Genomic DNA, 26,487 nt, shown 5'->3' with positions numbered 1-26,487 from the left:
TGTTTTAGTGCATAACTGCACGATTTTAACCCAAACACCCCTAAAATTTAAATTTGAAACTTAAAGGAGACATTCCATAGAGTATATTACTTTTGATTTTTGTTCAATTTTTTATTTTGACCCCTATAAAAGTGTGTGGAAATTTATGAACGAGATTGAATATTATGTTGAATATTAAAATTTGGATTAGAATCTATTTTGACTCTCAATTGACACATACCATCAAACGCGGTCACTTTTGATTCAGAAATTTTATAAGCTCTCGTTCCCGTTAAAAGGCCTTAACTCTCCACAACTGACTGCATTCTAACATCTTGTCTAGCGTTAGCGAGGTTGAATCATAAGTGAAAAGAGGTAGGTGTTTGTCTTATACTTTAACCCCTCTAATAAGAATCGAACACTCCACCTTACCCCCATAAAATCTTAAAGAGCATAAAGAAAAGGCTTATATATGGTACATGATCGCAAATTCATGTCAACGCACAGTAATTTTTTTCCAAAAAATTTGTAGCTCCTTTATTGGAGCTGGATCAATATGGTCAAAATGTTCCAATTATTTGTGACAGAGAAGCTGGGTTGATACAAGCCATTTCAAGAAGTTGTGAAATTGGCCGAAAACACCTTCTCTTCTGCCATAACCATATAAAGAGAAATGTTACCGATTGGCTGTCTAAGACAAATGCCAGTGCTGAAGATAAAAAGGTGTACTCAGAGTTTCTAAATGACTTGATAAATTGTGAGACAGTCGAAGAATTCGATGAATTATATGACACATATAAAGTAACTTGGAGTAAAGAATTTGAGAATTACGCCGACAAACACATTAAAACAGCTTTGCGCAAAGGATGCATAAAAGCTGTAACAAAGAGATTTGCAGCTTTCCGAAATTGTGTTCCAACAAATAATGTCAGTGAAAGCCTCAACGCAGACTTCAAAGCATATATTGATAATAAACAATTAAGTGTAACTGAGGTTGTAGTTGCCATAGTGAACTATCAATTATCAAAATTGAAAGAAATAAACCGAGCATATTCAGGTATAGGTTCGTATTTTTTAAAAAAGAATCTAAGAAACCCAGAACTTGATGGCAACCAAAACCCGGCTTTAAAAATAACGCCGCAAAAAATCACTGGACCAACAAAGATGTGATTGATCAATTAAGATTGAGCTCTGAACATGACAATAAGAAAAGGAAATCGTCTGAAACATCCAATATTGGATATAACGCTTTAGCATCCTTGTGCATAGAAAAACAGTTAATAACGTATGAACCAAAAAACAAATGTCACAATGTTGGAAACCCTTACGACAAGGTTTTTCACGCTGTCGAATTGAAAAAAGATACTTGCACTTGTGGATCCAAGGATTGTTTCCATACATTTGCAGTAAAGCGATTCCAAGTGGTCGCAAGAAGATTATGACTATTCATTTAGTGCAGCTCCTGGAAGCTTTGAAAACAATTGATATTTCTTTAACACACGCTGAAAAGGAACAATTGCTTTACGACGAAATGGAGCTTGATAGCCATGATGAACAGCTGATTAATGATCAATTTTTGAACATTCCACACGAAAATAATATTAATCAAATAGTCACTGAAGTAGACAGATCAGTCGCCCCATTACCAAATGAAAGTTCAGACTTAACCTGAGCGAAGAGCACTATAGATTTGTGTTGCAAAGAGTCTAAAAACGAAGGAAGCGAAACAATTAATGAGAAAACGTATGAAACCTTTCCAGAAACTGACGAAAATTTTCTACCTCAATTGGAATGCCATGCAACCATAGAGACTCCAAATGAAAGTTTAATAGATATGCCTGTGTTAGAGCAACCGCCGATTTTTGGGTCTGGACATGTTTACCTTTATAACATTATAAACAAGCTTACGAAGTCTGGTGTTCAAGAAGCTGACACTCAAATCATATCAAGCAGTTCCTCAGATTTGGCAAGTTCCGGCTCTTCCTCGAAATGCGAAAAATCCCCTGACATGGAAATGATATTGAAAAACAAAAATGTTGAAACGTTAGTAAATGAAGAAGAGCCAATCATTGACCACGGGCAAGCTTTCCTTCATAACATTATTGACAAGCTTAAGCAGTCTGGTGTCCAAGAAGCTGACTCAGAAATCATATCAAGCATTTCGTCAGATTTGGCAAGTTCCGGCTCTTCGGTGAAATGCGCTAACCATGACGGTAGTGAAATACCTTTAGATTACGAAACTGCTGCCAAGTTCGTTAGATATGAAGATTTTTATGAAAATGAGCAAACAAAAACTCTGAAGCTGAACGAACCAGTTAGTGGTTTCCTAATACATAATTGTATGGCTAATTTGGTGAAAGCCCATCATGCTGAGAATAAGGTATTGGTTATTGAAAGTGGAATGTTTTTAACTTTGCACATAGCCTTACATGGCTTGGTGTCAAAAATTAGCACCAGTGAAGGTTACTATAAGTCAGCATACCAATATTTAGAGCATAATGAAGCCGCCAATAAAGATGTTCTGGCTGTTCTGTTTCCCTCAGATGTTACAAATACGTCGGGAAGGCACTGGTTTTTAGGGCTCATTATTTTAGGAGAAAAGAAAATTTGCGTCTTAGATGGCCTGCACACAGACCCAAACAAGCTTCTTAAACACATGAAAACGCTATTAACCTTTGTTATTCTCACATTACACATTGCTAAATTAAGTTTCAATCGTGATGAATGGGTTTTTGAAATTAGCGTGGATTGTCCTACTCAACAGGCGAGCACCAACGACTGTGGTGTCTTCGTTTTGTATTATTTTTTTCTTTTTTGAAAGCTCAGAAAACTGAAGTGCCGTCATCCTCTTTGATTGGCAGAAAATGGGCATTTCATGTGAACTCGTTAAAGTTTCATGAAATTAAACATAAAATGTCTAGGAATAAGGCGAAAGTGGACCTTTCAATTCCACAAACGACATCAACTCGTCTACGACTATGGAATACATTAAAATGCAATCGAGTCGAAACCGAAAATGAAGTGAGTACGTGGCTTCTAAAGTACCATAAAAAGGGCGTCATGAAATGTGATGCCGATTTTTGTCCTGGGTTTGATAAAACAAGTCATTACGTCATGTGCGTTAGTTGCAGAAGATGGTTACATGACCAATGTGAAAATTTTCCAACCTACAAAAATGAAACGTACTATCGCTGTTCCAAATGCAATCAATAGAAATATTTTTCTTTTCATCTATTCAAAGTCGACAGAGGCAACTTATATAAAAAAAATTGTAAATCTGTTATTTCTTTTACAGACCGACAGGCTACCTTCAAAGAGACCTTAAATGATAATTTTCTGTTTTGGTATAAGGTCCTTTCAAAGCAAATGTAGGCACCTTTGGCGTAAGCCTCCTCACTAATATTTCTTCAAACAGATTTCACCTTGGCAAACGCAAGAGCCAAATAGAACTCGTCCAAGGGTAAAAAGAAATATTATCATTTTCACTTTTGGTATAAGGTCCTTTCAAAGCAAATGTAGGCACCTTTGGCGTAAGCCTCCTCACTAATATTTCTTCAAACAGATTTCACCTTGGCAAACGCAAGAGCCAAATAGAACTCGTCCAAGGGTAAAAAGAAATATTACTTAAATTTTTATTTAAACCAACAGGCGGCAAGGTTTACTAACATACATGCCTATAAACCTAGTGTTCCGACCGCAATTAAGACCAAGCATACCTGGCAAAGGAATATTTAAATTTCCGCGTAACAAGCTGCCCTTTCTTTGAAAGGAACTTGTAAATATATCTACCTTGAGGGAAAAGTAGACATGGATATTAATGCTTGTGTCCCAATAAATTTTGTCAAATGGTAAAATAAAATGTAAAATAACAAATTTTACCACCTTTTTTCACTCAGTCACACGAAACGGAAAAACCTTTTTTTTGTTTTTAATATTAAATTTTACTTTTTTTTTGGTAAATGGTAAATATTATAATCTTATGTATTTTTTTTTCAAAAAGTTTGGTTATCATATAAATTGTTACAAGTAGTATATAAATAAGAGAACGGGATGGGTATGAATTTGCCATAGAGATAACATGGGGTATGATACCCTATGGGAAAATTAACATTGGGTATGAAAATTCGACGGTCTTGAATTTTTCCGAAGCGGCTTTTTTGTGCACCTTGGACGGCATGGAGAGTACGTAAGTTTTACGGTAAAATGAGAACAGAGCGGGACGGGTATGGACCATAGAAATAACATTGGGGGTATAAGTTTTGCCGCCTCATAGTACGGTAGAGGCTGACAAAGGTAGTACGGAGGGTCCGTACATAAATCGACGAGGGGGATTGGATTCTTACCCTTTCAGAGTACGGGGAACACCGAATTAATTGTACGAAAATTATTTGCCTAATCATCGGTGCTTTCCCTGGTATATTACGGGAGTCTGGGGTCGAAAGAGAACGAAGAGTTCTCAAATTTCCCATCCGAGAGAGAGATAGCTCTAGTTTCGTTACGATGAGAGAACGCGAGGTTTGGAATTTCATAAATTGTTTATGCTTGCGTTTCACCCGTACGAGACATTTGTCTGCGGCGGTGTGTTTTTTTTTTAAATAAGGAAGGTAAATCAGAGTATAGGAAAGAAGAAAAAGATTTTTTTTTTTTTGGTGTGATGCGAAATTAAGCAAAATTTTGACGGTCTTTGAACAAATCGCGTACGGTTGGATATAAGAGATGGGGAAAGTTTTGTATACGTACAGGGTGATAGAAGAAACATGAGGCATAGATTAGGGATATACCCCTATGGAATATTACCATAGGTATATACATATTATATGGATTATAGTATTATTAAGGTACAGTTTTCAAAGAAGATATACAGTAGAGTATGTCTATATAATGAAGCAAAAGAGGAATATCTTTCGGAGAGAAAGGTACAAAGTTCAACATAATTTTCGAGGAAAATTTACTATATAAAGCTGAATTTTTACATTTTAAACATCATTCTGAATTACCTTCTGCGAGTCTCTTACACCTCAGAATTTACATAATAATATGATGTAAGTATGGTAGTCTATACCTTGATATTTTACAGTATTTACAAGATATTTTCGAAACTTATAGGAATCCTCTCAAGACTTTCCCTATTTCTACCACCAAAGGGGTAACGGTTACTCCAGATTGTAACATTTTTATCGGAACTTTGGATGGAAGTGTGGGCATCGCTTTAACAGAAAGTCATTTCAAACAACTTCGGGACAAGAACGATCAAATATCTTCATTCTTGGGAAGCGATTCCATTGAAAATACTTCGTTTTTCTTCGAAGGATCAGAAACAAGACGAGTCCAGCTAAGCATTTTCCAAAATCGGAGAGTGGTGGACGTGAGAGAAATCATCCTCGGAACTGGGACGAATTATGGAAAGCAGTACCTAACCAAAAGGGGTTTTACCATATCGCAATACCCTTGGAAGACCTTGATGGACAAATACGACGAAGTCATATCGTATCACAACGAAGTGAAACGGGTCTTCAAAAATATCAAACGAGACGTACTGGACCATATTACTGAATACGTGGATAAGCAATGCAATGGTTGCAAAATTGATCATCCTTCACAAAAACAACACGATTGTCTGATGATTGATTGGAACACCCGTTTAGACACGTATTTTGTAGACGCGATGGATACTATTAGTTATTCCGAAATTACCCATAAAATTGAAACCTTTTTAAATGAGGATATTCGCGATGCGATTATGTCTTTCATTGTATGTAACGCTAAAAAGATGTTGTATAAAACTGAAGATTTTTAAACAATAAATATTTAGTATTAAAGTCTCAATTCTCTAAATCGTAGCTCATTTAAAATCATGGACCCAGTTATGAAGCATCCATTCACTGGGCTTGTCTCAGGTCCCACGCAATGTGGCAAGTCACATTTCATTGCCAAATTAATTAAGCATAATGCGTCCTGCATTTCTCCACCTCCCCAAAGAATAGTTTGGTGTTATACTGAGCACCAAGAGAAATTATTTAATTCCGTGTTGGAAAATAATCCTAACGTTGAGTTTCACGAGGGTTTATTAGACCCGAGCAATTTGATTCCCGAGGTTAGAAATTTTATAATCCTCGACGATCTATTATGCGAAATAGCTAATAACAAAGACGTCACTAACTTATTTATTCGAGGTTCCCATCACCGTAACACTTCGGTACTCATTTTAATGCAAAATTTGTTTTATCACGGGAAAGAAGTTAGGACCCTCAATTTAAATTCCCAATACCTCGTAATTTTTCGTTCGGCTAGAGACGTCTCCAGTGTCTTAAATATCGCTAAACAAATTTCCCCTTCTAATACCAAGTTTGTTGTCGATGCATTTCGTCAAGCCGTGGCGAAACCATACGGTTATTTATTCATCGACCTGAAGCCAAACACTGCAGATGAATATCGACTGCGAACGGGAATAATACCAGGGGAAGAAGCCGCTATATTTGTACCGAAATGACTATATCAACATCAAAACGGGTGTGTAAAAACTTGAATTTTTTAAAATTTTTGAGCACTTGTAACGCGAAACAGAGGAAGGCTATCATCAAACTATCGAATCGTGACGCTATATTAGCCTTAGTCGAATGTTGTATAAATGTACTACGCGGTAACATTCAACTAACAGACGGACAAAAGATACAATTGAAGAAACACCGTAATGTGTTGCATAAACTTTGTAGAAAAATTCCTCTCGCTAAGAGAAAACAGATTCTAGTTCAGAAAGGGGGTTTTTTACCTCTTTTACTTGCACCGTTACTCTCAATCGTTAGTTCAGTTGCTGGCTCTGCCATAAATCGTGCCATAAATAAATAAATGGCTCGGAAAATGATTTTGGTGTCCGAGGACGCTTTACGTCGAATGAAGAATGCTACCACCGAAGATGTCGCTCTCGAATCGGACATACCATCCTTGGATAAAGAAATGAAAACTATTCTCGACAATCCTCGTATTTGCGAATCGGAGAAATTAACTTTATATAATCAAACTTTGCAACGACACATTGCATCTAATAGGAAACCAGTTGAAAAACAACAGACATCGGTTAAGAAAACTTGGTACGAAGAAATTGCAACGTCTATCCCACCGAGCATGGTTCCTGACGCGATATCGTTGTACACTTGGACATTGAGGTATATTTCGTGGAACGAACTTGGAGAAATGGAAATTGGGGGAAGGGTCGTGCCCGGATCAAACGTAGTCGATTTAATTTACGATGCGGTTAGAAAAACCACACCAAATACCGACCCAACTGGTTACAAAAGCTTCTACGAAATATTGCAAAATAACAATGTACCGAAAAAATTTATCAAAAACCCTACTAGAGCGCGTGTATTGAAATCATTATTGTTTAACGCGACACCACCCAAACTTAATCAATGGGTGACGATTTGATTGTAATTACAAATAAAACGTTTATCACGAGTTATGAGCCTTTATTTACCTTTCATATCTCAAAATGGATGGTTGTACAGAAGTTGTAGCGCAAGGTATCGTGTCCAGATTATTTGAATCCTTTTCAAAAAATCCAAAAATATTAACCGGCGTCTTAATAATATTATGTTTCATAATAATCGAAGTTTTCGATTTCTTAATATTGTACTATGCAACACGCACATCCGGAAATAGTACCATTTATGGATAAGCTAGAAAATATTTATTACGACGTATCTGACTCTGGTGGGTACGTTGGTATTCGCGGATTGTATCGTTCAGCTAAAGAGAAGGGTCTCAAAGTGACGACAAAAAACGTTAAGGAATTTTTACAAAAGCAAGATACCTATACTCTACATAAAAATACCAGGTGGCGATATAAACGAAATCAGACGATAGCGTACGGTATAGACGATCAATGGCAAGCCGACCTCATTGACCTCCAGAAACTTTCGAAACAAAACAAAGGGCATCGATATATACTTGCTTGTATAGATATTTTTAGTAAATACGCTTTCGTTGAACCGGTGAAAGATAAGAAAGGAGATACTATAGTAAAGGCGTTGAAAAAGATACTGGATGGTGAAAGAAAACCAAGGCGAATACAGAGTGACCATGGGAATGAGTTTGTGTGTAAAGCCGTTCAAACTGAATTAAAATCACGAGGAATTGAGTTTTTCGCGACAAACTCGGAAGTGAAAGCCAGCATTGTCGAGCGATTTATCAGATCGTTTAAATCAAGGATGTATCGATACTTTACTGCGAAAAATACTTATACGTACGTTGATGTGCTCCCCAGATTAGTTAGTGCTTATAATAACAGTTACCATCGTTCAATTAAATGTAAACCTACAGAAGTAACACCTCAAAATTCCAAAATCATTTGGAAAAATTTATACGGAGATATTGACTTTAGTCCCCCTGTGAAGTACGATTTTGAAATCGGAGACATTGTCAGAATAAGCAAAAACAAAGGGCTTTTTGAGAAAGGATACGTCCCTAATTTTTCGGAAGAATTATTTCGAGTAATTAAGCAAATACCGAGACAGCCACCGGTATATAAACTGGAGGCGTTAAATTCGGAACCCATTTTGGGAGTTTTTTACAAAGAGGAAGTACAAAAGGTGGGAAAAGATCTCGAGACTTGCGCGTTCAAAATTGAAAAAGTGCTGAAAAAGAGAAAAAAAGCTGATAATACCGTAGAATTGCTGGTGCGTTGGAGTGGATACGGACCTCAATTTGACAGTTGGGTGCAGGAAATTGACTTACAATGAGTTTCTATATCACTTTACCATCCGATTCATCCACAAAGTACTTTCCCAACAATACTACGAGTAAATTTAGGACGTATCTTCCAGAAGTAGTAAAACTTAACGGCCCTTACGAAGTTGGATTGACGGAAATAAGTTATCCAAGAACCTGGAATAATGTGAGGGGAGAAAGATCTATAAGAATTTGGTCCACTGACGCTAAAACTATGGAAACGGTAGTTGTTATTCCTAAAGGCAGTTTCTTATCAATTCGAGATTTACTCGGAATGTTGTTGTTCAATGATAGCACAATCAAATTTACGTATACTGCTAGTTTAAAACGCGTATCCGTTTTCATGGACTATAATTACACGATAAATATACCTGGTGATATCGCGGTTATGATGGGATTTACGCTTGACTCAAATGAAGATTACGTAATTACGGAATCCATGATGGCACCTTATATCGTGGATTTGGATGCTGGATTACATTCTCTGTTTGTTTACTCTGACGTAGTTACAAATACGATCGTAGGAGATAGTAAAGTCCCTCTTTTGAGAATAATCAGCGTGAAAGGAAAAGACGGAGAAACTGTCGATGTGGAATTTGCTCGACCTCATTATCTGCCTGTAGCTTCTTCGGACATACAAACTATAGAAATTAACGTTATGGATGAACTGGGAAACCCTATACAATTCGAACGAGGGAAGGTGAACGTTACTCTACACTTCAGACCGCGGAGGACCTGGCTCACCTTATAATAATACGAGCTGGATGGGGTAACTTTCAGTTCAGTGAATAGCGGCGAATGACAAACATCATGGGACGACCCCATTACATTTCCGCCCTAAGCGATTATGAGAACTACTATTTAAACCAGGCTGGTTTCGGATCCATGCCTGTATATCGGGGTGTTCCTGTGCAAAGAGGGTATGGATTAGGGAACATACTGGCTTCGGCCTTTCGGAGTGCCATGCCCCTTTTTAAACGTGGTGCTCAGTTTCTTGGAAGAAAATTTCTCGATACCGGAGCGAAAGTAGTGACGGACGTTGCTAGTGGTATTCCAATTAAAAAGTCTCTAGTGACTAGATCGAAGAGCGCCGGTAAAGAAACCTTATTGTCAGCTGCGAATGTAGTCAAGGAGATGACCGGATCCGGAATTAAAAAGAGGCGTAGGGTGCATCGCAAAGTCACTCGGGCTAAAGCTAAGAAGAGGAAAACATCGTGTCGTTCTTATTCCGATATATTTTCCTGAAGTCCAAGAATATGGCGCTGATGCATCCTAACTCTAGTGGCTGCGTCAATTGCGAATTGGATATTTTCCTAGTCCCGTTAACGCAAACGGGAATTATCAGCGGTGAATGGGTCGAATACTTTCCCATTTCCAGCATCAGCAACAATTCAAACTTAGTTTTCTGTATTAGTGGAAATTCCGAATCCTACACGGATTTGTCCCAAACTCTGCTTCATGTTCAAGCGGATGTGAAAATGGACGATGGATCTTCCCCGAAAGCAGCCGTGATTGCCGCCGATGGTACAGTTACTACTCCGGCGGATAATGTAGCCCCAGTTAATTTGTTTTTGCATAGTCTCTTTCCCGAAGTGCATTTATTTCTAAACGAGAAATCGGTTACCCCTTGCGCTCAAAATTACCCGTACAAAAGTATGATTCAAACTATGTTAACGTTTGGAGACTCTGCTAAAAATAGTCATTTAACAAGCTCATTATTTTATCGAGACACGCCGTGCAAGTTCAACGATTTTGCGAATAACAAGGGTTTCTTGAAGAGAGCTAAATTCGCCCAAAAAGGAACTATAGATATGATTGGTGCTCTTCATTTAGACATTTGTCAACAACCTCGCTACCTTTTGAACTTGGTAGATTTAAAATTTGTCTTTGGAAAGCCCAATACCGAATTTTGTTTGCATTCTGACGTAAAATGTAAATTGAACATTAAAGCGGCATCGTTATATTTGAGGAAAGTCAAATTGATACCTGAAATCCCGCTTGCACACGCGAAGGTGTTACAAATGTCGAGAGCGAAATACCCAATTACCCGCACGGAAGTTACTTCGTTTTCGATCCCAAAGGGCAACATGAGCGTCGTGCAGGATCATTTATTTAATGGGCAGAAACCGAATAGAGTCGTCATAGGGATGGTCGAACAAAGTGCGTTTTTGGGTGATCTAAAATTGTCACCATATAATTTCCAACCCTTTGATGTGAATCACATTGGTTTGTTCGCCGACGGCAGTAGCGTACCACATAAACCGCTGACGCCAAACTTTACAGAACATAGCTACATCCAAGCGTACGCTAATTTATTTCTTCAAACGGGTCAGTGGAATATTGACGAAGGAAATCAAATAAGCCGCGACGATTACCCAGGGGGAAACTGTCTTTTTGTCTTTGATTTGACGGCTGATTTAATGAACAATGCCACCCATTTTCATCTCGTTAAAAATGGAAATTTGAGACTAGAAATGAAATTCGCTTCCGCGTTAAAAGAAACCATCGCCGTTATTGTATACGCCGAATTCCAGAGTTTGATTGAAATTGATAAGAACCGAACCGTAATCTTCGACTAGAATGGATACGATACAACTAACGAGAATTTTGGGGAAAGATAAGTTCACCAGAAATTTATTTCGGGGTGTGTTTGCCGCTGACCAACTACCAAAATTTGTGACGACTTTTCCGTCTCTTTATATCGTGAACACCGATACGTCAAACGGTGCTGGTCAGCACTGGATAGCCTTGTATTTCTCCAGAAATGCCAATACCGAAATGTTCGACTCGTACGGAAATCCGCCTGATATGTTTCGTTTTAATGACTTTGTAGAAAGAAATAGTAAAACTGTGACTTTTAACTCGTTACAATTACAAGGAAATCTTAGTAGAACGTGTGGAGGATTTTGTGTGTATTTCGCTCTTAATAGATGTAGGGGTGTTAAAATGTTTAATATCGTGTCTAGATTTTCGAAAAATAAAAATCTAAATGATGAGATGATCAAAGAATTTATGTATTCAAGATATTCAATAAATTTTCAATAAATTTTCAATAAATTATAGTGTTTTTCAAAGTTTATTTACAGAAAAATACATTCTATATTCATATATTTAAAAAACCGTTTAATATAAGTTCATATTAACAATATTATTTTATTTATTTAAAATGCTAATCCAGTGGTGACCGTGTGATAGGGTACGAATGCCGTCTCCCAAAATATATCTTTTATTATTTGCTTAATTACTCGAAATAATTCTTCCGAAAAATTAGGGACGTATCCTTTCTCAAAAAGCCCTTTGTTTTTGCTTATTCTGACAATGTCTCCGATTTCAAAATCGTACTTCACAGGGGGACTAAAGTCAATATCTCCGTATAAATTTTTCCAAATGATTTTGGAATTTTGAGGTGTTACTTCTATAGGTTTACATTTAATTGAACGATGGTAACTGTTATTATAAGCACTAACTAATCTGGGGAGCACATCAACGCACGTATAAGTATTTTTCGCAGTAAAGTATCGATACATCCTTGATTTAAACGATCTGATAAATCGCTCGACAATGCTGGCTTTCACTTCCGAGTTTGTCGCGAAAAACTCAATTCCTCGTGATTTTAATTCAGTTTGAACGGCTTTACACACAAACTCATTCCCATGGTCACTCTGTATTCGCCTTGGTTTTCTTTCACCATCCAGTATCTTTTTCAACGCCTTTACTATAGTATCTCCTTTCTTATCTTTCACCGGTTCAACGAAAGCGTATTTACTAAAAATATCTATACAAGCAAGTATATATCGATGCCCTTTGTTTTGTTTCGAAAGTTTCTGGAGGTCAATGAGGTCGGCTTGCCATTGATCGTCTATACCGTACGCTATCGTCTTATTTCGTTTATATCGCCACCTGGTATTTTTATGTAGAGTATAGGTATCTTGCTTTTGTAAAAATTCCTTAACGTTTTTTGTCGTCACTTTGAGACCCTTCTCTTTAGCTGAACGATACAATCCGCGAATACCAACGTACCCACCAGAGTCAGATACGTCGTAATAAATATTTTCTAGCTTATCCATAAATGGTACTATTTCCGGATGTGCGTGTTGCATAGTACAATATTAAGAAATCGAAAACTTCGATTATTATGAAACATAATATTATTAAGACGCCGGTTAATATTTTTGGATTTTTTGAAAAGGATTCAAATAATCTGGACACGATACCTTGCGCTACAACTTCTGTACAACCATCCATTTTGAGATATGAAAGGTAAATAAAGGCTCATAACTCGTGATAAACGTTTTATTTGTAATTACAATCAAATCGTCACCCATTGATTAAGTTTGGGTGGTGTCGCGTTAAACAATAATGATTTCAATACACGCGCTCTAGTAGGGTTTTTGATAAATTTTTTCGGTACATTGTTATTTTGCAATATTTCGTAGAAGCTTTTGTAACCAGTTGGGTCGGTATTTGGTGTGGTTTTTCTAACCGCATCGTAAATTAAATCGACTACGTTTGATCCGGGCACGACCCTTCCCCCAATTTCCATTTCTCCAAGTTCGTTCCACGAAATATACCTCAATGTCCAAGTGTACAACGATATCGCGTCAGGAACCATGCTCGGTGGGATAGACGTTGCAATTTCTTCGTACCAGGTTTTCTTAACCGATGTCTGTTGTTTTTCAACTGGTTTCCTATTAGATGCAATGTGTCGTTGCAAAGTTTGATTATATAAAGTTAATTTCTCCGATTCGCAAATACGAGGATTGTCGAGAATAGTTTTCATTTCTTTATCCAATGATGGTATGTCCGATTCGAGAGCGACATCTTCGGTGGTAGCATTCTTCATTCGACGTAAAGCGTCCTCGGACACCAAAATCATTTTCCGAGCCATTTATTTATTTATGGCACGATTTATGGCAGAGCCAGCAACTGAACTAACGATTGAGAGTAACGGTGCAAGTAAAAGAGGTAAAAAACCCCCTTTCTGAACTAGAATCTGTTTTCTCTTAGCGAGAGGAATTTTTCTACAAAGTTTATGCAACACATTACGGTGTTTCTTCAATTGTATCTTTTGTCCGTCTGTTAGTTGAATGTTACCGCGTAGTACATTTATACAACATTCGACTAAGGCTAATATAGCGTCACGATTCGATAGTTTGATGATAGCCTTCCTCTGTTTCGCGTTACAAGTGCTCAAAAATTTTAAAAAATTCAAGTTTTTACACACCCGTTTTGATGTTGATATAGTCATTTCGGTACAAATATAGCGGCTTCTTCCCCTGGTATTATTCCCGTTCGCAGTCGATATTCATCTGCAGTGTTTGGCTTCAGGTCGATGAATAAATAACCGTTTGGTTTCGCCACGGCTTGACGAAATGCATCGACAACAAACTTGGTATTAGAAGGGGAAATTTGTTTAGCGATATTTAAGACACTGGAGACGTCTCTAGCCGAACGAAAAATTACGAGGTATTGGGAATTTAAATTGAGGGTCCTAACTTCTTTCCCGTGATAAAACAAATTTTGCATTAAAATGAGTACCGAAGTGTTACGGTGATGGGAACCTCGAATAAATAAGTTAGTGACGTCTTTGTTATTAGCTATTTCGCATAATAGATCGTCGAGGATTATAAAATTTCTAACCTCGGGATTCAAATTGCTCGGGTCTAATAAACCCTCGTGAAACTCAACGTTAGGATTATTTTCCAACACGGAATTAAATAATTTCTCTTGGTGCTCAGTATAACACCAAACTATTCTTTGGGGAGGTGGAGAAATGCAGGACGCATTATGCTTAATTAATTTGGCAATGAAATGTGACTTGCCACATTGCGTGGGACCTGAGACAAGCCCAGTGAATGGATGCTTCATAACTGGGTCCATGATTTTAAATGAGCTACGATTTAGAGAATTGAGACTTTAATACTAAATATTTATTGTTTAAAAATCTTCAGTTTTATACAACATCTTTTTAGCGTTACATACAATGAAAGACATAATCGCATCGCGAATATCCTCATTTAAAAAGGTTTCAATTTTATGGGTAATTTCGGAATAACTAATAGTATCCATCGCGTCTACAAAATACGTGTCTAAACGGGTGTTCCAATCAATCATCAGACAATCGTGTTGTTTTTGTGAAGGATGATCAATTTTGCAACCATTGCATTGCTTATCCACGTATTCAGTAATATGGTCCAGTACGTCTCGTTTGATATTTTTGAAGACCCGTTTCACTTCGTTGTGATACGATATGACTTCGTCGTATTTGTCCATCAAGGTCTTCCAAGGGTATTGCGATATGGTAAAACCCCTTTTGGTTAGGTACTGCTTTCCATAATTCGTCCCAGTTCCGAGGATGATTTCTCTCACGTCCACCACTCTCCGATTTTGGAAAATGCTTAGCTGGACTCGTCTTGTTTCTGATCCTTCGAAGAAAAACGAAGTATTTTCAATGGAATCGCTTCCCAAGAATGAAGATATTTGATCGTTCTTGTCCCGAAGTTGTTTGAAATGACTTTCTGTTAAAGCGATGCCCACACTTCCATCCAAAGTTCCGATAAAAATGTTACAATCTGGAGTAACCGTTACCCCTTTGGTGGTAGAAATAGGGAAAGTCTTGAGAGGATTCCTATAAGTTTCGAAAATATCTTGTAAATACTGTAAAATATCAAGGTATAGACTACCATACTTACATCATATTATTATGTAAATTCTGAGGTGTAAGAGACTCGCAGAAGGTAATTCAGAATGATGTTTAAAATGTAAAAATTCAGCTTTATATAGTAAATTTTCCTCGAAAATTATGTTGAACTTTGTACCTTTCTCTCCGAAAGATATTCCTCTTTTGCTTCATTATATAGACATACTCTACTGTATATCTTCTTTGAAAACTGTACCTTAATAATACTATAATCCATATAATATGTATATACCTATGGTAATATTCCATAGGGGTATATCCCTAATCTATGCCTCATGTTTCTTCTATCACCCTGTACGTATACAAAACTTTCCCCATCTCTTATATCCAACCGTACGCGATTTGTTCAAAGACCGTCAAAATTTTGCTTAATTTCGCATCACACCAAAAAAAAAAAATCTTTTTCTTCTTTCCTATACTCTGATTTACCTTCCTTATTTAAAAAAAAAACACACCGCCGCAGACAAATGTCTCGTACGGGTGAAACGCAAGCATAAACAATTTATGAAATTCCAAACCTCGCGTTCTCTCATCGTAACGAAACTAGAGCTATCTCTCTCTCGGATGGGAAATTTGAGAACTCTTCGTTCTCTTTCGACCCCAGACTCCCGTAATATACCAGGGAAAGCACCGATGATTAGGCAAATAATTTTCGTACAATTAATTCGGTGTTTCCCGTACTCTGAAAGGGTAAGAATCCAATCCCCCTCGTCGATTTATGTACGGACCCTCCGTACTACCTTTGTCAGCCTCTACCGTACTATGAGGCGGCAAAACTTATACCCCCAATGTTATTTCTATGGTCCATACCCGTCCCGCTCTGTTCTCATTTTACCGTAAAACTTACGTACTCTCCATGCCGTCCAAGGTGCACAAAAAAGCCGCTTCGGAAAAATTCAAGACCGTCGAATTTTCATACCCAATGTTAATTTTCCCATAGGGTATCATACCCCATGTTATCTCTATGGCAAATTCATACCCATCCCGTTCTCTTATTTATATACTACTGTTACACTAATCCGTGGCTGTGGCTTGAAATTCTTAACTCATTAAGTTTGGTCAATTACATCATTATGCGTTAGCAACTTTGTTGAAAATGGTGTAAACGAGAAATGGCGCGAAACTAAGGAGTGAAATAGCTATAGTAAAGTAATAATTGTGTTACGGTTGAGTATATATAATATTTTTTATTGTGCTAGGTATTTATTAGTGATTAACACTGTCATAGCAACCTTTAGCTTTCGAAACATTTTTCTGTTACTTGTAAGATAAAATAATATTTTATAACCCAAAAATTGAAAGACATTAAAAACGACCGAGGAACATTTACGCGGATGCTTCGAAGTTAATAAAAACAACACCTCGAGTAAAGACCAAGAAAATGTCTTGTGCCACGTTTGTAACACGAGAAACGCGCTACAATTAACTTTTAAAAATGACAAGTTGAATAACTTACATGAAGACAGTGCTACTACATGAAGATAGAGTAATGTTGACTACGACATGTGCAGTAATAATTGACTAGTGAATCGCAATTCCACAGAAATTATTGGATGAAATTTTCGTGATTATGGTAGTAGTGCATCATTCGTAAACTCGCCTCGCCTCTGTAAAACAGAGCAACATAAACCAGTGGAGTGCACAACTACGACCACCCTAGTTTCGGTTTTAGAATGAAACGCAATGACAGTTAATAAATGAAATCTTGTCGGTGCATTTAAACTTGCATTCATATGAGATTCGTCGATTATCGAAAACTGTATTTTCTAAAGCTGTTTGGATCACTTGAAGCCACTACAATTATATATAACTTTTTGGGTTCATTGAGAATTTAACTAAAACATTATTAGGTTGTTATGGCGGTGTTTAATTCATTATGAAATGCTAGTATTATATATTGAAAATATTTGAATTCAACTTCTTTGTATAACAATTATTAAAAATAAAAGCAAGTAAACTTTTCATATGGTTCTTTTTTCATCATTTCTGTAAAAAAAATAGGCATACGATGAGCCAAATAAATTTTTTCCCTTTGAATCCTATGAAAATTGGTGAAAAATAATTATAAATAATTGTTAATTAATTTTAGACACTAATTAGTAACATTGGCCTGAAGGTATTTTACAATTAAGGCATCATCGCTCGATCTACCAAGAAATTAAACCATTTTTTCTAGCTTCGGGATTAATAATAATAATTCAGGTAAATCCTTTATTGTTTAGTAATAAACTATGTGTATCTTGTGTTTAAAACATGGTGAGAAATATATTTGTAAAATCTATATAATAACACAAATATTCACCTTTATATTAAAATTTGAACTAACTTTATCTGTAGCAACACCAATATTCGAAAACTAAGCGTTTTAAACTTCGCGCCAAAGAGTAGATTTTACCGCCATTTACTTGATGCTGTTGCATAGCCCACTCGATCACGCGCGTCAAGACGAGAAATTTCAAGGGTAAACAGGACGCAAGCTGCTCGCGCTATCGCGAGCAGCTTGCGTCGTGACGCGCGTGATTAAGTGGGCTATGGCTGTTGAAAGGAAAACATCCAGTGGTTATCGGCTCGCGCATGTCAATGGGCGGGGCTTTACATTTCCCCACTCGGTCCAGGTTCGGAAATAAAGATATTATTAAAACTGGACACTGGGTCAGCAAACCTCCTGGCCTGGAATAAATAAACTGGTCTATGACCATTGACCAGGGCGCGTCGTCTGCTAAACTAAAGAAGTGGGTAATTAAAATAGTTGAGAATAATGTCTGGACTCTGTTTACCCTTGAAATTTCTCAGTGGTACCGTGGACCACTGACGCCCCTCCGATTTAATTTTTAAACTGGTTTTGAGGAATAAAAATTTGAAAACTGAACCATTTAACCTCGTTGCAGAAAACGCGGGACCAGTCGTTTCAAGACTGTCGAGTTCTTTGTTTCAAGTCTTTTTGTCTCAATTCTATCTGGAAGAATTTTTATTCTCTGAAGTCAATTGTCTCGTCAATTGTCAAAATATGTCGCAACGTGGAAATTTCAATATGAGGGGCTGTAAAAGAAAATTAAATTGTAATTCAATAACTTTTTTCAAATGTGGATGAGAGGGAAAGTATGAAAATGGCCATAGAGCCTGTGTTGAAAAACGCGGACATCAAAGTTTCGCCAATAACTATTTAGTTTACTAGTGACTGATGGACTTGCAAACTCGCGACTGAAAGTAGTTCAGACATTTATGCTCCTTGGTTTAACCATAGCCCACTCGATCACGCGCATCACGACGCAAGCTGCTCGCGCTGTAGCTAAATTACCGAGCTTTGTTTTAAACGTATCTAGTTTTATGTTCTCTTATATTGCTTCGATAACCTTACTTAAATCCATATTATACCTTCAAATACCTTTTAAAACATTACCAGCTACTCTGTCCTGACTACAAACACAAATCGAGGACGTTCTAGCATACACAATAGCAGACGACGGTAACCGCGAAACCGCGAATTAACACAAGACCTATTTTAAGGGAGTGAAAAGGCCCAGTATAGCTACGCCAATAAAACGGTCAAGTACGGCGAAACTCTGATGAGTCGCGACTTTTGGCCATTTTCATACTTTTCCTCTCATCCACTTTTGCTTTTTTTCATATTATTATTTAAAAAATTAAAGAAAACTTGACAGCTACATATACCCGAAAGCCCCTTTGTAACTCCACACTTCATGCGATGTTGGAGATTCTGTCCATCTCAAGCGTTCTGTCACTACCTCAATTTCATATTATATTTAAATTTAATTTAATTAAAATTTCGATTTTGCGCTCTTGTAGAACATTAGAGGTCCGGTAATTAGTCACTTGCATTGCATGTAACTCCCCCAAAACGATTTAAAAATCGCTAAATATATATTAAAGACAAAAATTAATTAGTTTCGTACTCTATTAGGTGATAAAATAATTTTCAAGGATATAGTATAAATATTTATTCGCATATTGAAGCTTCCCTAACACTATCAACGGCAAAGGAGCGAAGCCCTCGCCTTATGGTTTGGTTGTACTTTCCCGAAACGGCGTAGATCACCCTTGCGCCTCGCGAGTAGAAGCTAGTTATCGCGAAAAATGTAACTTAACAGGGTTAACATAAAAAGCGCAAGCCCACAATTAGCTCTAACAACAATTATACTCCATCCCATTCTACGCTTGAAAAAAGCAATACTTTGCTGCGTACCAATAAATTTTATTTTGTTATCTTCAGATTCAGAAGCTCAACGTAGGAAAACATTTAAAGTGAAGAGAATCTATGGTAAGTTGTACCCGCTTTGAGGATTCCGTTAATATAGATATGAGATAAAGTGTTTGTTGTACTTTATATTTCAACAAATAACAAACAAATGTTTTTAAGACTCCATCATGCCTATTGGTGAAAGCCAAGAATTTTCGCAAAAAATGGAAAACCAAAGTAAGCAAAGTGTTCTATCGGTGACTTGTCTAGGGGTGATTTTTAAAATTTTATCATTTTTGTAAGATTTGATTTCAAGCATTTGGGGTTTCGTGGCTGTGGGCGATGGTGTTGCTCTTGAAATCCTAAAACACGAAGGATATTACGAATGTAATATTATATATTGTATAATTTTTCATGTGATTAAACTTTTCTTTATTATTATTTAACAGCTGTCAAGGGGTGGCAGAAAATAATTGGCCATACAAGACCGCACTCGCAAATAAAAAGTCTTGCGGATTATTTTGAGAAGAACATTTCATTAAATGAGCATACAAGCTTCATAATTTCTACAGGAAATTATGAACTACAAGACGTAAGTATGATTTTATTTTGTTTCTATTTGTCATGTCCCCATAAGTACGTTGATTTAGTACTAGTGACAAATTTAGTCCAGTTATCGTTAAATTACCATTCAAACATTTCGGTATGTTGTCAATTGGTAATTTAGAGCGGTAGTAGGTATATTACTGTGCTGTGCCAACGGTTCGAAAAAGAAACAGTTCTGGTCAATTGTTGAATGAGTTTAAATTTATTTCAGTTAAGAAAGACTAACAACGACAAACATTTCGCTAACTTAAAGACATACACTGTGCAGTTACTAGAGTTATTAAAGGGGAAAGAAGTTATTTTTTTAACTCCTCTTGAAACACTGGCATCAAAAGTTGAAGAATACGTTAGTTTCGTTAAAGGGTACATGGTTGGCGAGAAAGGTGTGTTTTCAAGAATGGAAAAATATTTTCTGTTGAAGTTTTAATGTAATATATATAAGTATAAAATAAATTATTTTGTATAGATTTCAACGTAATTCACTTAAAAGGAGAGCTGGTAGACGGGTAAGTTTGATAATTAAATCCGTCTATATGACGTAACTACTTCAGGCTCAATTTAGAGCAGGCGCACATGCCCAGCCTTTTAGACAATGTTCGGATCCCTAATACTTAGTATTCGCACAGGCCCTTCAATTAATAATATAGAATTAAATAAAAATAATGTCTTCCAATTTTAACCTTGGTTTTTAATATGGTATAGGAGAGGCATCCCAATTTATCATTTGATAAAAGAGGAAATAAGAAAAATAATGATCCAGAAGACGGGTGGTGAAATAAAGAGGGGTAAAGAATACTGCAAAGCTGGGCAGTATTTAGAAACTTCGAAATGGATGGACAGGCTTCTACCACCCAAAAATAAAATTATAAACAATGAAGAAGAAGCAATAGCTGTGGGGGAAAAAAACCATCAGAAGAAAACAAAAAAATTAAACGAGGAAATTCAAGAGAACGAGAACTTGATGGATGAAGAAGAAGAATCTATTAGGGATTCCGATTACGATGACCATGATGACGAGGAGTTTGAAGAAAATTATCAAGTTTGTAAAATTTAAATGTTTAAAGAAATGCTAATAATTATTCTTAAAACACTTTCTGCCATTTTATACAGAGATATCATAACTTGAACAACAGGTTCACCCACTACCACTTTGCTGCTCTTAAAAATAAACATGATAAAGAAAAGAAAAATGTTTTTGAGGGAAGAAAAAAAAATTAAGTGAAAGCAGAAAATTTTTTTACAAATTTAAAGGAGAAATATTTCTTCGAATTTAAAGCAAAAAAAAAATTGGAATTGAAAGTGTTTTTTTAGGGAAAGAAAAAAATGTTTAAGCGTTGAATTTCTTTTCTATTTTTTCGATTCGTTAAACAACTTCTTTTGAACGGGATATGTTTTTTTAATTCTACTAATATTAAAAAAAATTAAAAAAAAATTGTTTCTGGAATAGAGGGAAGAAAAATAACACTTCACTTGAAAGGAATAAGGAAAAAAAATAAGTGAAAGCAATATAAAAAGGAAAAAACAATTTTTTGGAATTTAAAAGAAAAAAATTCTTGCAATTTAAAGGAAAAAAATATATTTCAATTAAATTTAATAGAACGGAAAAAAATAAAATTGAAAAGGCAAATAAAAAATATATGTGATAACTAAAATACCTCATGGGGCCAAAGAACTTTTAAGAAAAAAGAAATTTCTTTTAAGGTGATATATTCAGTATTAAAAAAAATTGCTTGTAAATGATATTTTATTATTTCCCTTGAATATTACATGAATAATTATTAAAAAGTTTTATGAAAAATGTATAATTTGTGTTAAAAATTTATGTTCCTTACACCCTTGAAATAATTTTTGTTGTAGAATTTTTCAAAGTATCTGCAAAATCGTTTTCTTGATTTTTTTCCCATTAAATCCTATGAAAATGTTAAAAAATAATTAGATATAATTATTAATTAATTTTATACAATAACTAGTACCATTTTCATGGAGGAAAACTGATTTATGGAGAATTTTTCAAAGTATCTGCAAAATCGATTTCTTGATTTTTTCCCATTAAATCCTATGAAAACGGTTAATAATAATTAGTAATAATATTTAATTAATTTTAGACACTAATTGGTACCATTTCCTTGGAGGAAAACTCATTTCTGGAGAATTTTTCAAAGTATCTGCAAAATCGATTTCTTGATTTTTTTCCCTTTAAATCTTAAGAAAATGTTAAAAAATAATTAGATATAATTATTAATTAATTTTATACAATAACTAGTACCATTTTCATGGAGGAAAACTCATTTCTGGAGAATTTTTCATAGTATCTGCAAAATTGATTTCTGGATTTTTTTCCCATTAAATCCCATGAAAACGGTAAATAATAATTAGTAATAATATTTAATTAATTTTAGACACTAATTGGTACCATTTCCTTGGAGGAAAACTCATTTCTGGAGATGTTTGTAAAAATTTAAAAGTATCTGCAAAGTCGATTTCTTGATTTTTTTTCCCATTAAATCCTATGAAAATGGTAAATAATATATACAAATAAATGTTAATTAATTTTTGACACTAATTAAAACTGATTTAGGGACAAGTTTTTAGACAATTTAAAAGTATACCTGAGAAAGAGTCTACTCAGAAAGGTCAAGGAAAAAATTTTACTTTAAAAAAAAAAAAAGAAAATCACTAATAATTGTAAGAATTTTTTGTGTCTTTCTACATTATTTCCAATAAAAGTTACGCAATTAATTAGTTGGTAAAATCATTTCCTTTAGAGTGTCTTTCTACAGTATTAAAAAAGTTAGGCAATTAAGATGTAGCTTTTTAACTTCTCTGAGAGATTACATGTTCACATGCTTAAATTGTAAGCAGACGAAAATCTGGTTTGTAAAAAAAGTATCTGAAAGTTTGTAAAAAACTTTAAATTCTATCTGCAAATTAGTATATGGTTTGTAAAAAAAAGTATCTGCAATTTTGTAAAAATAGTTTTAAAGTATCTGCAAATTAGGTTTTTGTTTTGCAAACTTTTCGAGGGGTTCGTTACAGGAAATATCTGCAAGTTTGTAAAAAAATTTGTAAAACTTTTATCTGCAAATTAGGACCTCCCCAGCCAGTGCACTTTTGGGTTACACGCTTTATTTAGGCTATACAGCCATTTTCGTCCATCCAAACCACTAATTTTTATTTCTTGAGATTTTTTACCCGTTACTATGGCATATATGTAGAGCCTCGTAAACAAACCACAGTCCCAAGAATTTTGCTGTTCAGAACAATCGTTAGTCGCAAAGAATTTCCACTCCTCGGGGTCAAAATCGTGGTCAGCCACGTAGTACGCTAAGTAAGCGGTAAATAGCAGAACCCGGAAATGAATTTCGTAAGGAACACTTCTATATGGATCTATTATATAAATTGTTTTTTCCCTGAAGTTTATAACTCCTCGATAACAATGGACTTTTTGGACAAGTATTTTATCTACCATGGATTCCACAATTATGTCTCTGTTCAAACCTTCATGAAGGTACAGTCGTGTCCAAAAAAAACTTTCTCTCGCGCGACGGCTTGTTTAACAATTAGCTACACCAAAATTCGTTCTCACTGAGTACCCATTAAAAATGAATACGTATTAGGTTTAATAAAAAACATAGGTCGTGAAAATAACAGAATTAATCTACTAAACGTAGGGTTATTCATACTGGAGGGGATTTGAACACCGCATAAAGGGTTAGTGTCACTAAGAATGTTTAATATCAAATAAGACGTTAATGCCATGGAATCTCTAAACCGCTGTCACTGTATTACTTTGAAGATTTATCGAACGTTTTCACCGGAGGTGCCAGACAATTTTACCCTTTGGTGGCTCCAAAAAGCCAATCTATTTATGGCATCAAGACCAAAGTCACATTGAAGGTTACAGAATGAAAGCTCACTCAACCACGTTTATTTTGTCATTATGGGCCCCATGACAGGCTTCAATTGTTTACTATTCAGGCAACTATACTTCAACGCGAACCTTGTAGGGTATCAGGCCATAGAATGGGGGAACCATGGAATTTGTGGTTGATTTCATGGCACCTTCTTCCCCGAAATGCTCTTCTGTTTCGTTCGTGCATTGTGGCACTTAATGGGAGGGTGAAGAGGAAAAACCAAGTCATTCGTTTCATCCATTCTTTTACTAATTATAAGACCTATATGCATAGTTAATCATTCAGGAAATATCTCCGAGCTATTATAAAGATCAAAATAGTTTCACATTTCACTGTTAAACGCAGCGCCTCCAACCAAGCGAACAAAATACTCCTAGCATACTCTTTATCGCGCGTTACGTTTTTGACATCCCGCGCATTGTTTATCACTTCTCGCGTTATAATTGCTCTCGAAAATAGCGCGTGCCACATGTGTTTGGTTCGCAGTAAGGCAGGGCGTGACAAGATATTATTGATGCGCAGCTATTTAACCATGAAATCTGAATCTATACAACTTAGAATTTTGTAATAAGTCGGAGATATTTTCTGAACGGTTGACTATTTAGATTGGTCTTATAATTAATGGAAGATTCGATAAAAATGCACTTGATCTTCCTCTTTACCCTCCTGTTAACACCCTTGATCTGAAAGTTGGTGCGCTGGAAAGTTCAGAAGTATAACGAATTTGATTAGAATTTATGTCTTCACGATGACTAAGAAATTGGTGGCTCTATAATAATAGAGCGAGAGCACACCATATCTTGCAACGTCACGGGTCTCTATCTCTTACGTCGGTGTCGTCCCCTCTAAGGAGGGATCACAGTACTCGCTCATGAAAACGCTCCACCAGTAGAGGGGTTGCACGACGGCGCTTGTTCTTTCCCTCCCTGGCCATTGCTGTCTCCCTATATGTCGTGTTAACAATACATTCTAGGTGTTCAGTTATGGCCTATAATTCAATCGCCTAAGAGATTTGTAACGGATTAGTTACCCTTCTTCAGTAATTCATATTATTGTCACGCATACCAGTTTATTTTATGTTTTTGCATATCAATTCAATTTAATTGAAAACCTTTTTTGTTTACCCCTTTAAAATATCATTTGAAATCTTGTTTACATCTATGGCTGGATTACCCCAAAAGAGCTGGTTACCCTTTGCGCGAGCCGGAACGAATGCCCTGTGTCAACCAGAACGACCCGCCACTCTTTTAACGGCAAATTAAACCAGAACCTCCTGCGACCCCTGTAAACCGAATCGAATCACGAGCTCTCTGAGTGCCAGGTGAATACGAGCTCAGACGAATACTAAGAACAACATCACCTGACCCGGCTCAAACGATGAGAGGTTTTAAGAGGAAGAAATGTTACCAGATAGGAGATTCTAGTATTTTTACCCTCTGAGGGACCAGGCTGGTCAACGACGGATGCGCGCCTAAGACTTCGTGCCCGCTAGATCTATCTATGATAGACGTTGAACAAACTTAAATGCCGAGAAATCTAACTCCACCACCCGAAGACCGTGCCCAGGACATTACCGTCTCATATAAACTATACGGAAACGACTTCTAAGACCGCGCCGAGAAACCCCTGACTTCGTGGGCCAAGATTTGCCACCCAAGATAAACTATATGTGCGCAAATGGTTCGAGCAGTGCCGTCCGCGAGATTACGCTCTAAACAATTTAATCTAAAACAATGTGCGCGTAGGACCACCTACCACAAGTTCCGTAAAAGCCGGCGTCATTAACGTAACTCCCGTAAAACAAGGGTATCCAGCCATTCCCCCTTCTATGTAATGTGTATTATAGTCATTTAACATATGATGCATAATTATCTTATCATTAATTGCGTTTTATTATTAGTATCGCGTTACCATTAAGTCTTGTCCAAAAAGGACTGTCTTAATAAATACAGTATAAAGTCATATCGGCCCGTTGTCCATATTATTAACCAATGATGACACTCTTCAATTATTCCCCTAGACAACTTAACCAACATTAAACTAAATTCTAAAACCCTCTAAAGAAAAGTCTCCCAGATTACACATGCAAGTTCCCTAAGAGATGTTACACTGGTGTTACAGCTATTGTGTTCAACAATCCTCAAGTCACGAGTTGAAGTTTCCACACCTTTGACTGTTTTCTTCCAAACCGTTTTAATGGGTCACATATCTGGATAACGTTCAGAAAGGTAGGCAATTGTGAAACGTAAATCCGGAGAATAGTTGTCAATGATATGTGTAAATAATCGTAGTCAATGATGTTCTACGTATATATTTGTCCGATTTAAAACGCTATTAATGCCATGCCAACTATACCTCTACCT

General features: G+C 36.2%; 4 protein-coding genes across 24 annotated transcripts; all 4 read left to right on the top strand.

Moving 5' to 3' along the window:
* Positions 1 to 1,469: 1,469 nt before the first annotated feature.
* On the top strand, positions 1,470 to 3,896 carry LOC149668645 (uncharacterized). Of its 21 annotated transcripts, none has more exons than XM_089840786.1 (7): positions 2,220 to 2,359; positions 2,472 to 3,004; positions 3,084 to 3,161; positions 3,275 to 3,330; positions 3,395 to 3,439; positions 3,542 to 3,586; positions 3,666 to 3,896. In XM_089840786.1, the coding sequence occupies exons 2-7, from the start codon at positions 2,893 to 2,895 to the stop codon at positions 3,681 to 3,683; spliced, it is 354 nt and encodes a 117-aa protein (XP_089696912.1). In that variant the 5' UTR covers positions 2,220 to 2,359; positions 2,472 to 2,892; the 3' UTR covers positions 3,684 to 3,896. The 21 variants fall into 21 exon arrangements, 3 of the variants coding, with proteins under 3 accessions (XP_089696912.1, XP_089696910.1, XP_089696911.1); XM_089840784.1 differs by having other exon boundaries at positions 3,395 to 3,477; XR_016367885.1 differs by having other exon boundaries at positions 1,470 to 2,359; positions 2,472 to 3,161; positions 3,275 to 3,323; positions 3,666 to 3,699.
* Positions 3,897 to 7,613: 3,717 nt separating this feature from the next.
* Positions 7,614 to 8,717, top strand: LOC149668644 (uncharacterized). Its single transcript, XM_089840864.1, has one exon. The coding sequence runs from the start codon at positions 7,614 to 7,616 to the stop codon at positions 8,715 to 8,717; it is 1,104 nt and encodes a 367-aa protein (XP_089696990.1).
* A 1,245-nt stretch (positions 8,718 to 9,962) lies between these two features.
* On the top strand, positions 9,963 to 11,285 carry LOC149668643 (uncharacterized protein F54H12.2-like). Its single transcript, XM_089840862.1, has one exon. It carries the CDS (start codon positions 9,963 to 9,965, stop codon positions 11,283 to 11,285), a length of 1,323 nt encoding a protein of 440 aa, XP_089696988.1.
* Positions 11,286 to 20,232: 8,947 nt separating this feature from the next.
* LOC149668642 (uncharacterized) lies at positions 20,233 to 21,448 on the top strand. The gene is made up of 3 exons (XM_089840837.1): positions 20,233 to 20,716; positions 20,913 to 21,249; positions 21,321 to 21,448. The coding sequence occupies exons 2-3, from the start codon at positions 20,962 to 20,964 to the stop codon at positions 21,426 to 21,428; spliced, it is 396 nt and encodes a 131-aa protein (XP_089696963.1). The 5' UTR covers positions 20,233 to 20,716; positions 20,913 to 20,961; the 3' UTR covers positions 21,429 to 21,448.
* The last annotated feature ends 5,039 nt before the right edge of the window (positions 21,449 to 26,487 follow it).

Source organism: Phalangium opilio, unplaced genomic scaffold, assembly GCF_054372755.1.
Source record: "Phalangium opilio isolate 3A_F unplaced genomic scaffold, DU_Popi_V2 ptg000055l_1, whole genome shotgun sequence".
In the NCBI taxonomy this organism is placed as follows: Eukaryota; Metazoa; Arthropoda; class Arachnida; order Opiliones; family Phalangiidae; genus Phalangium; species Phalangium opilio.
The sequence above is the reverse complement of the archived record's forward strand: the minus strand, read 5'-3'. Positions and strand labels throughout refer to the sequence as shown.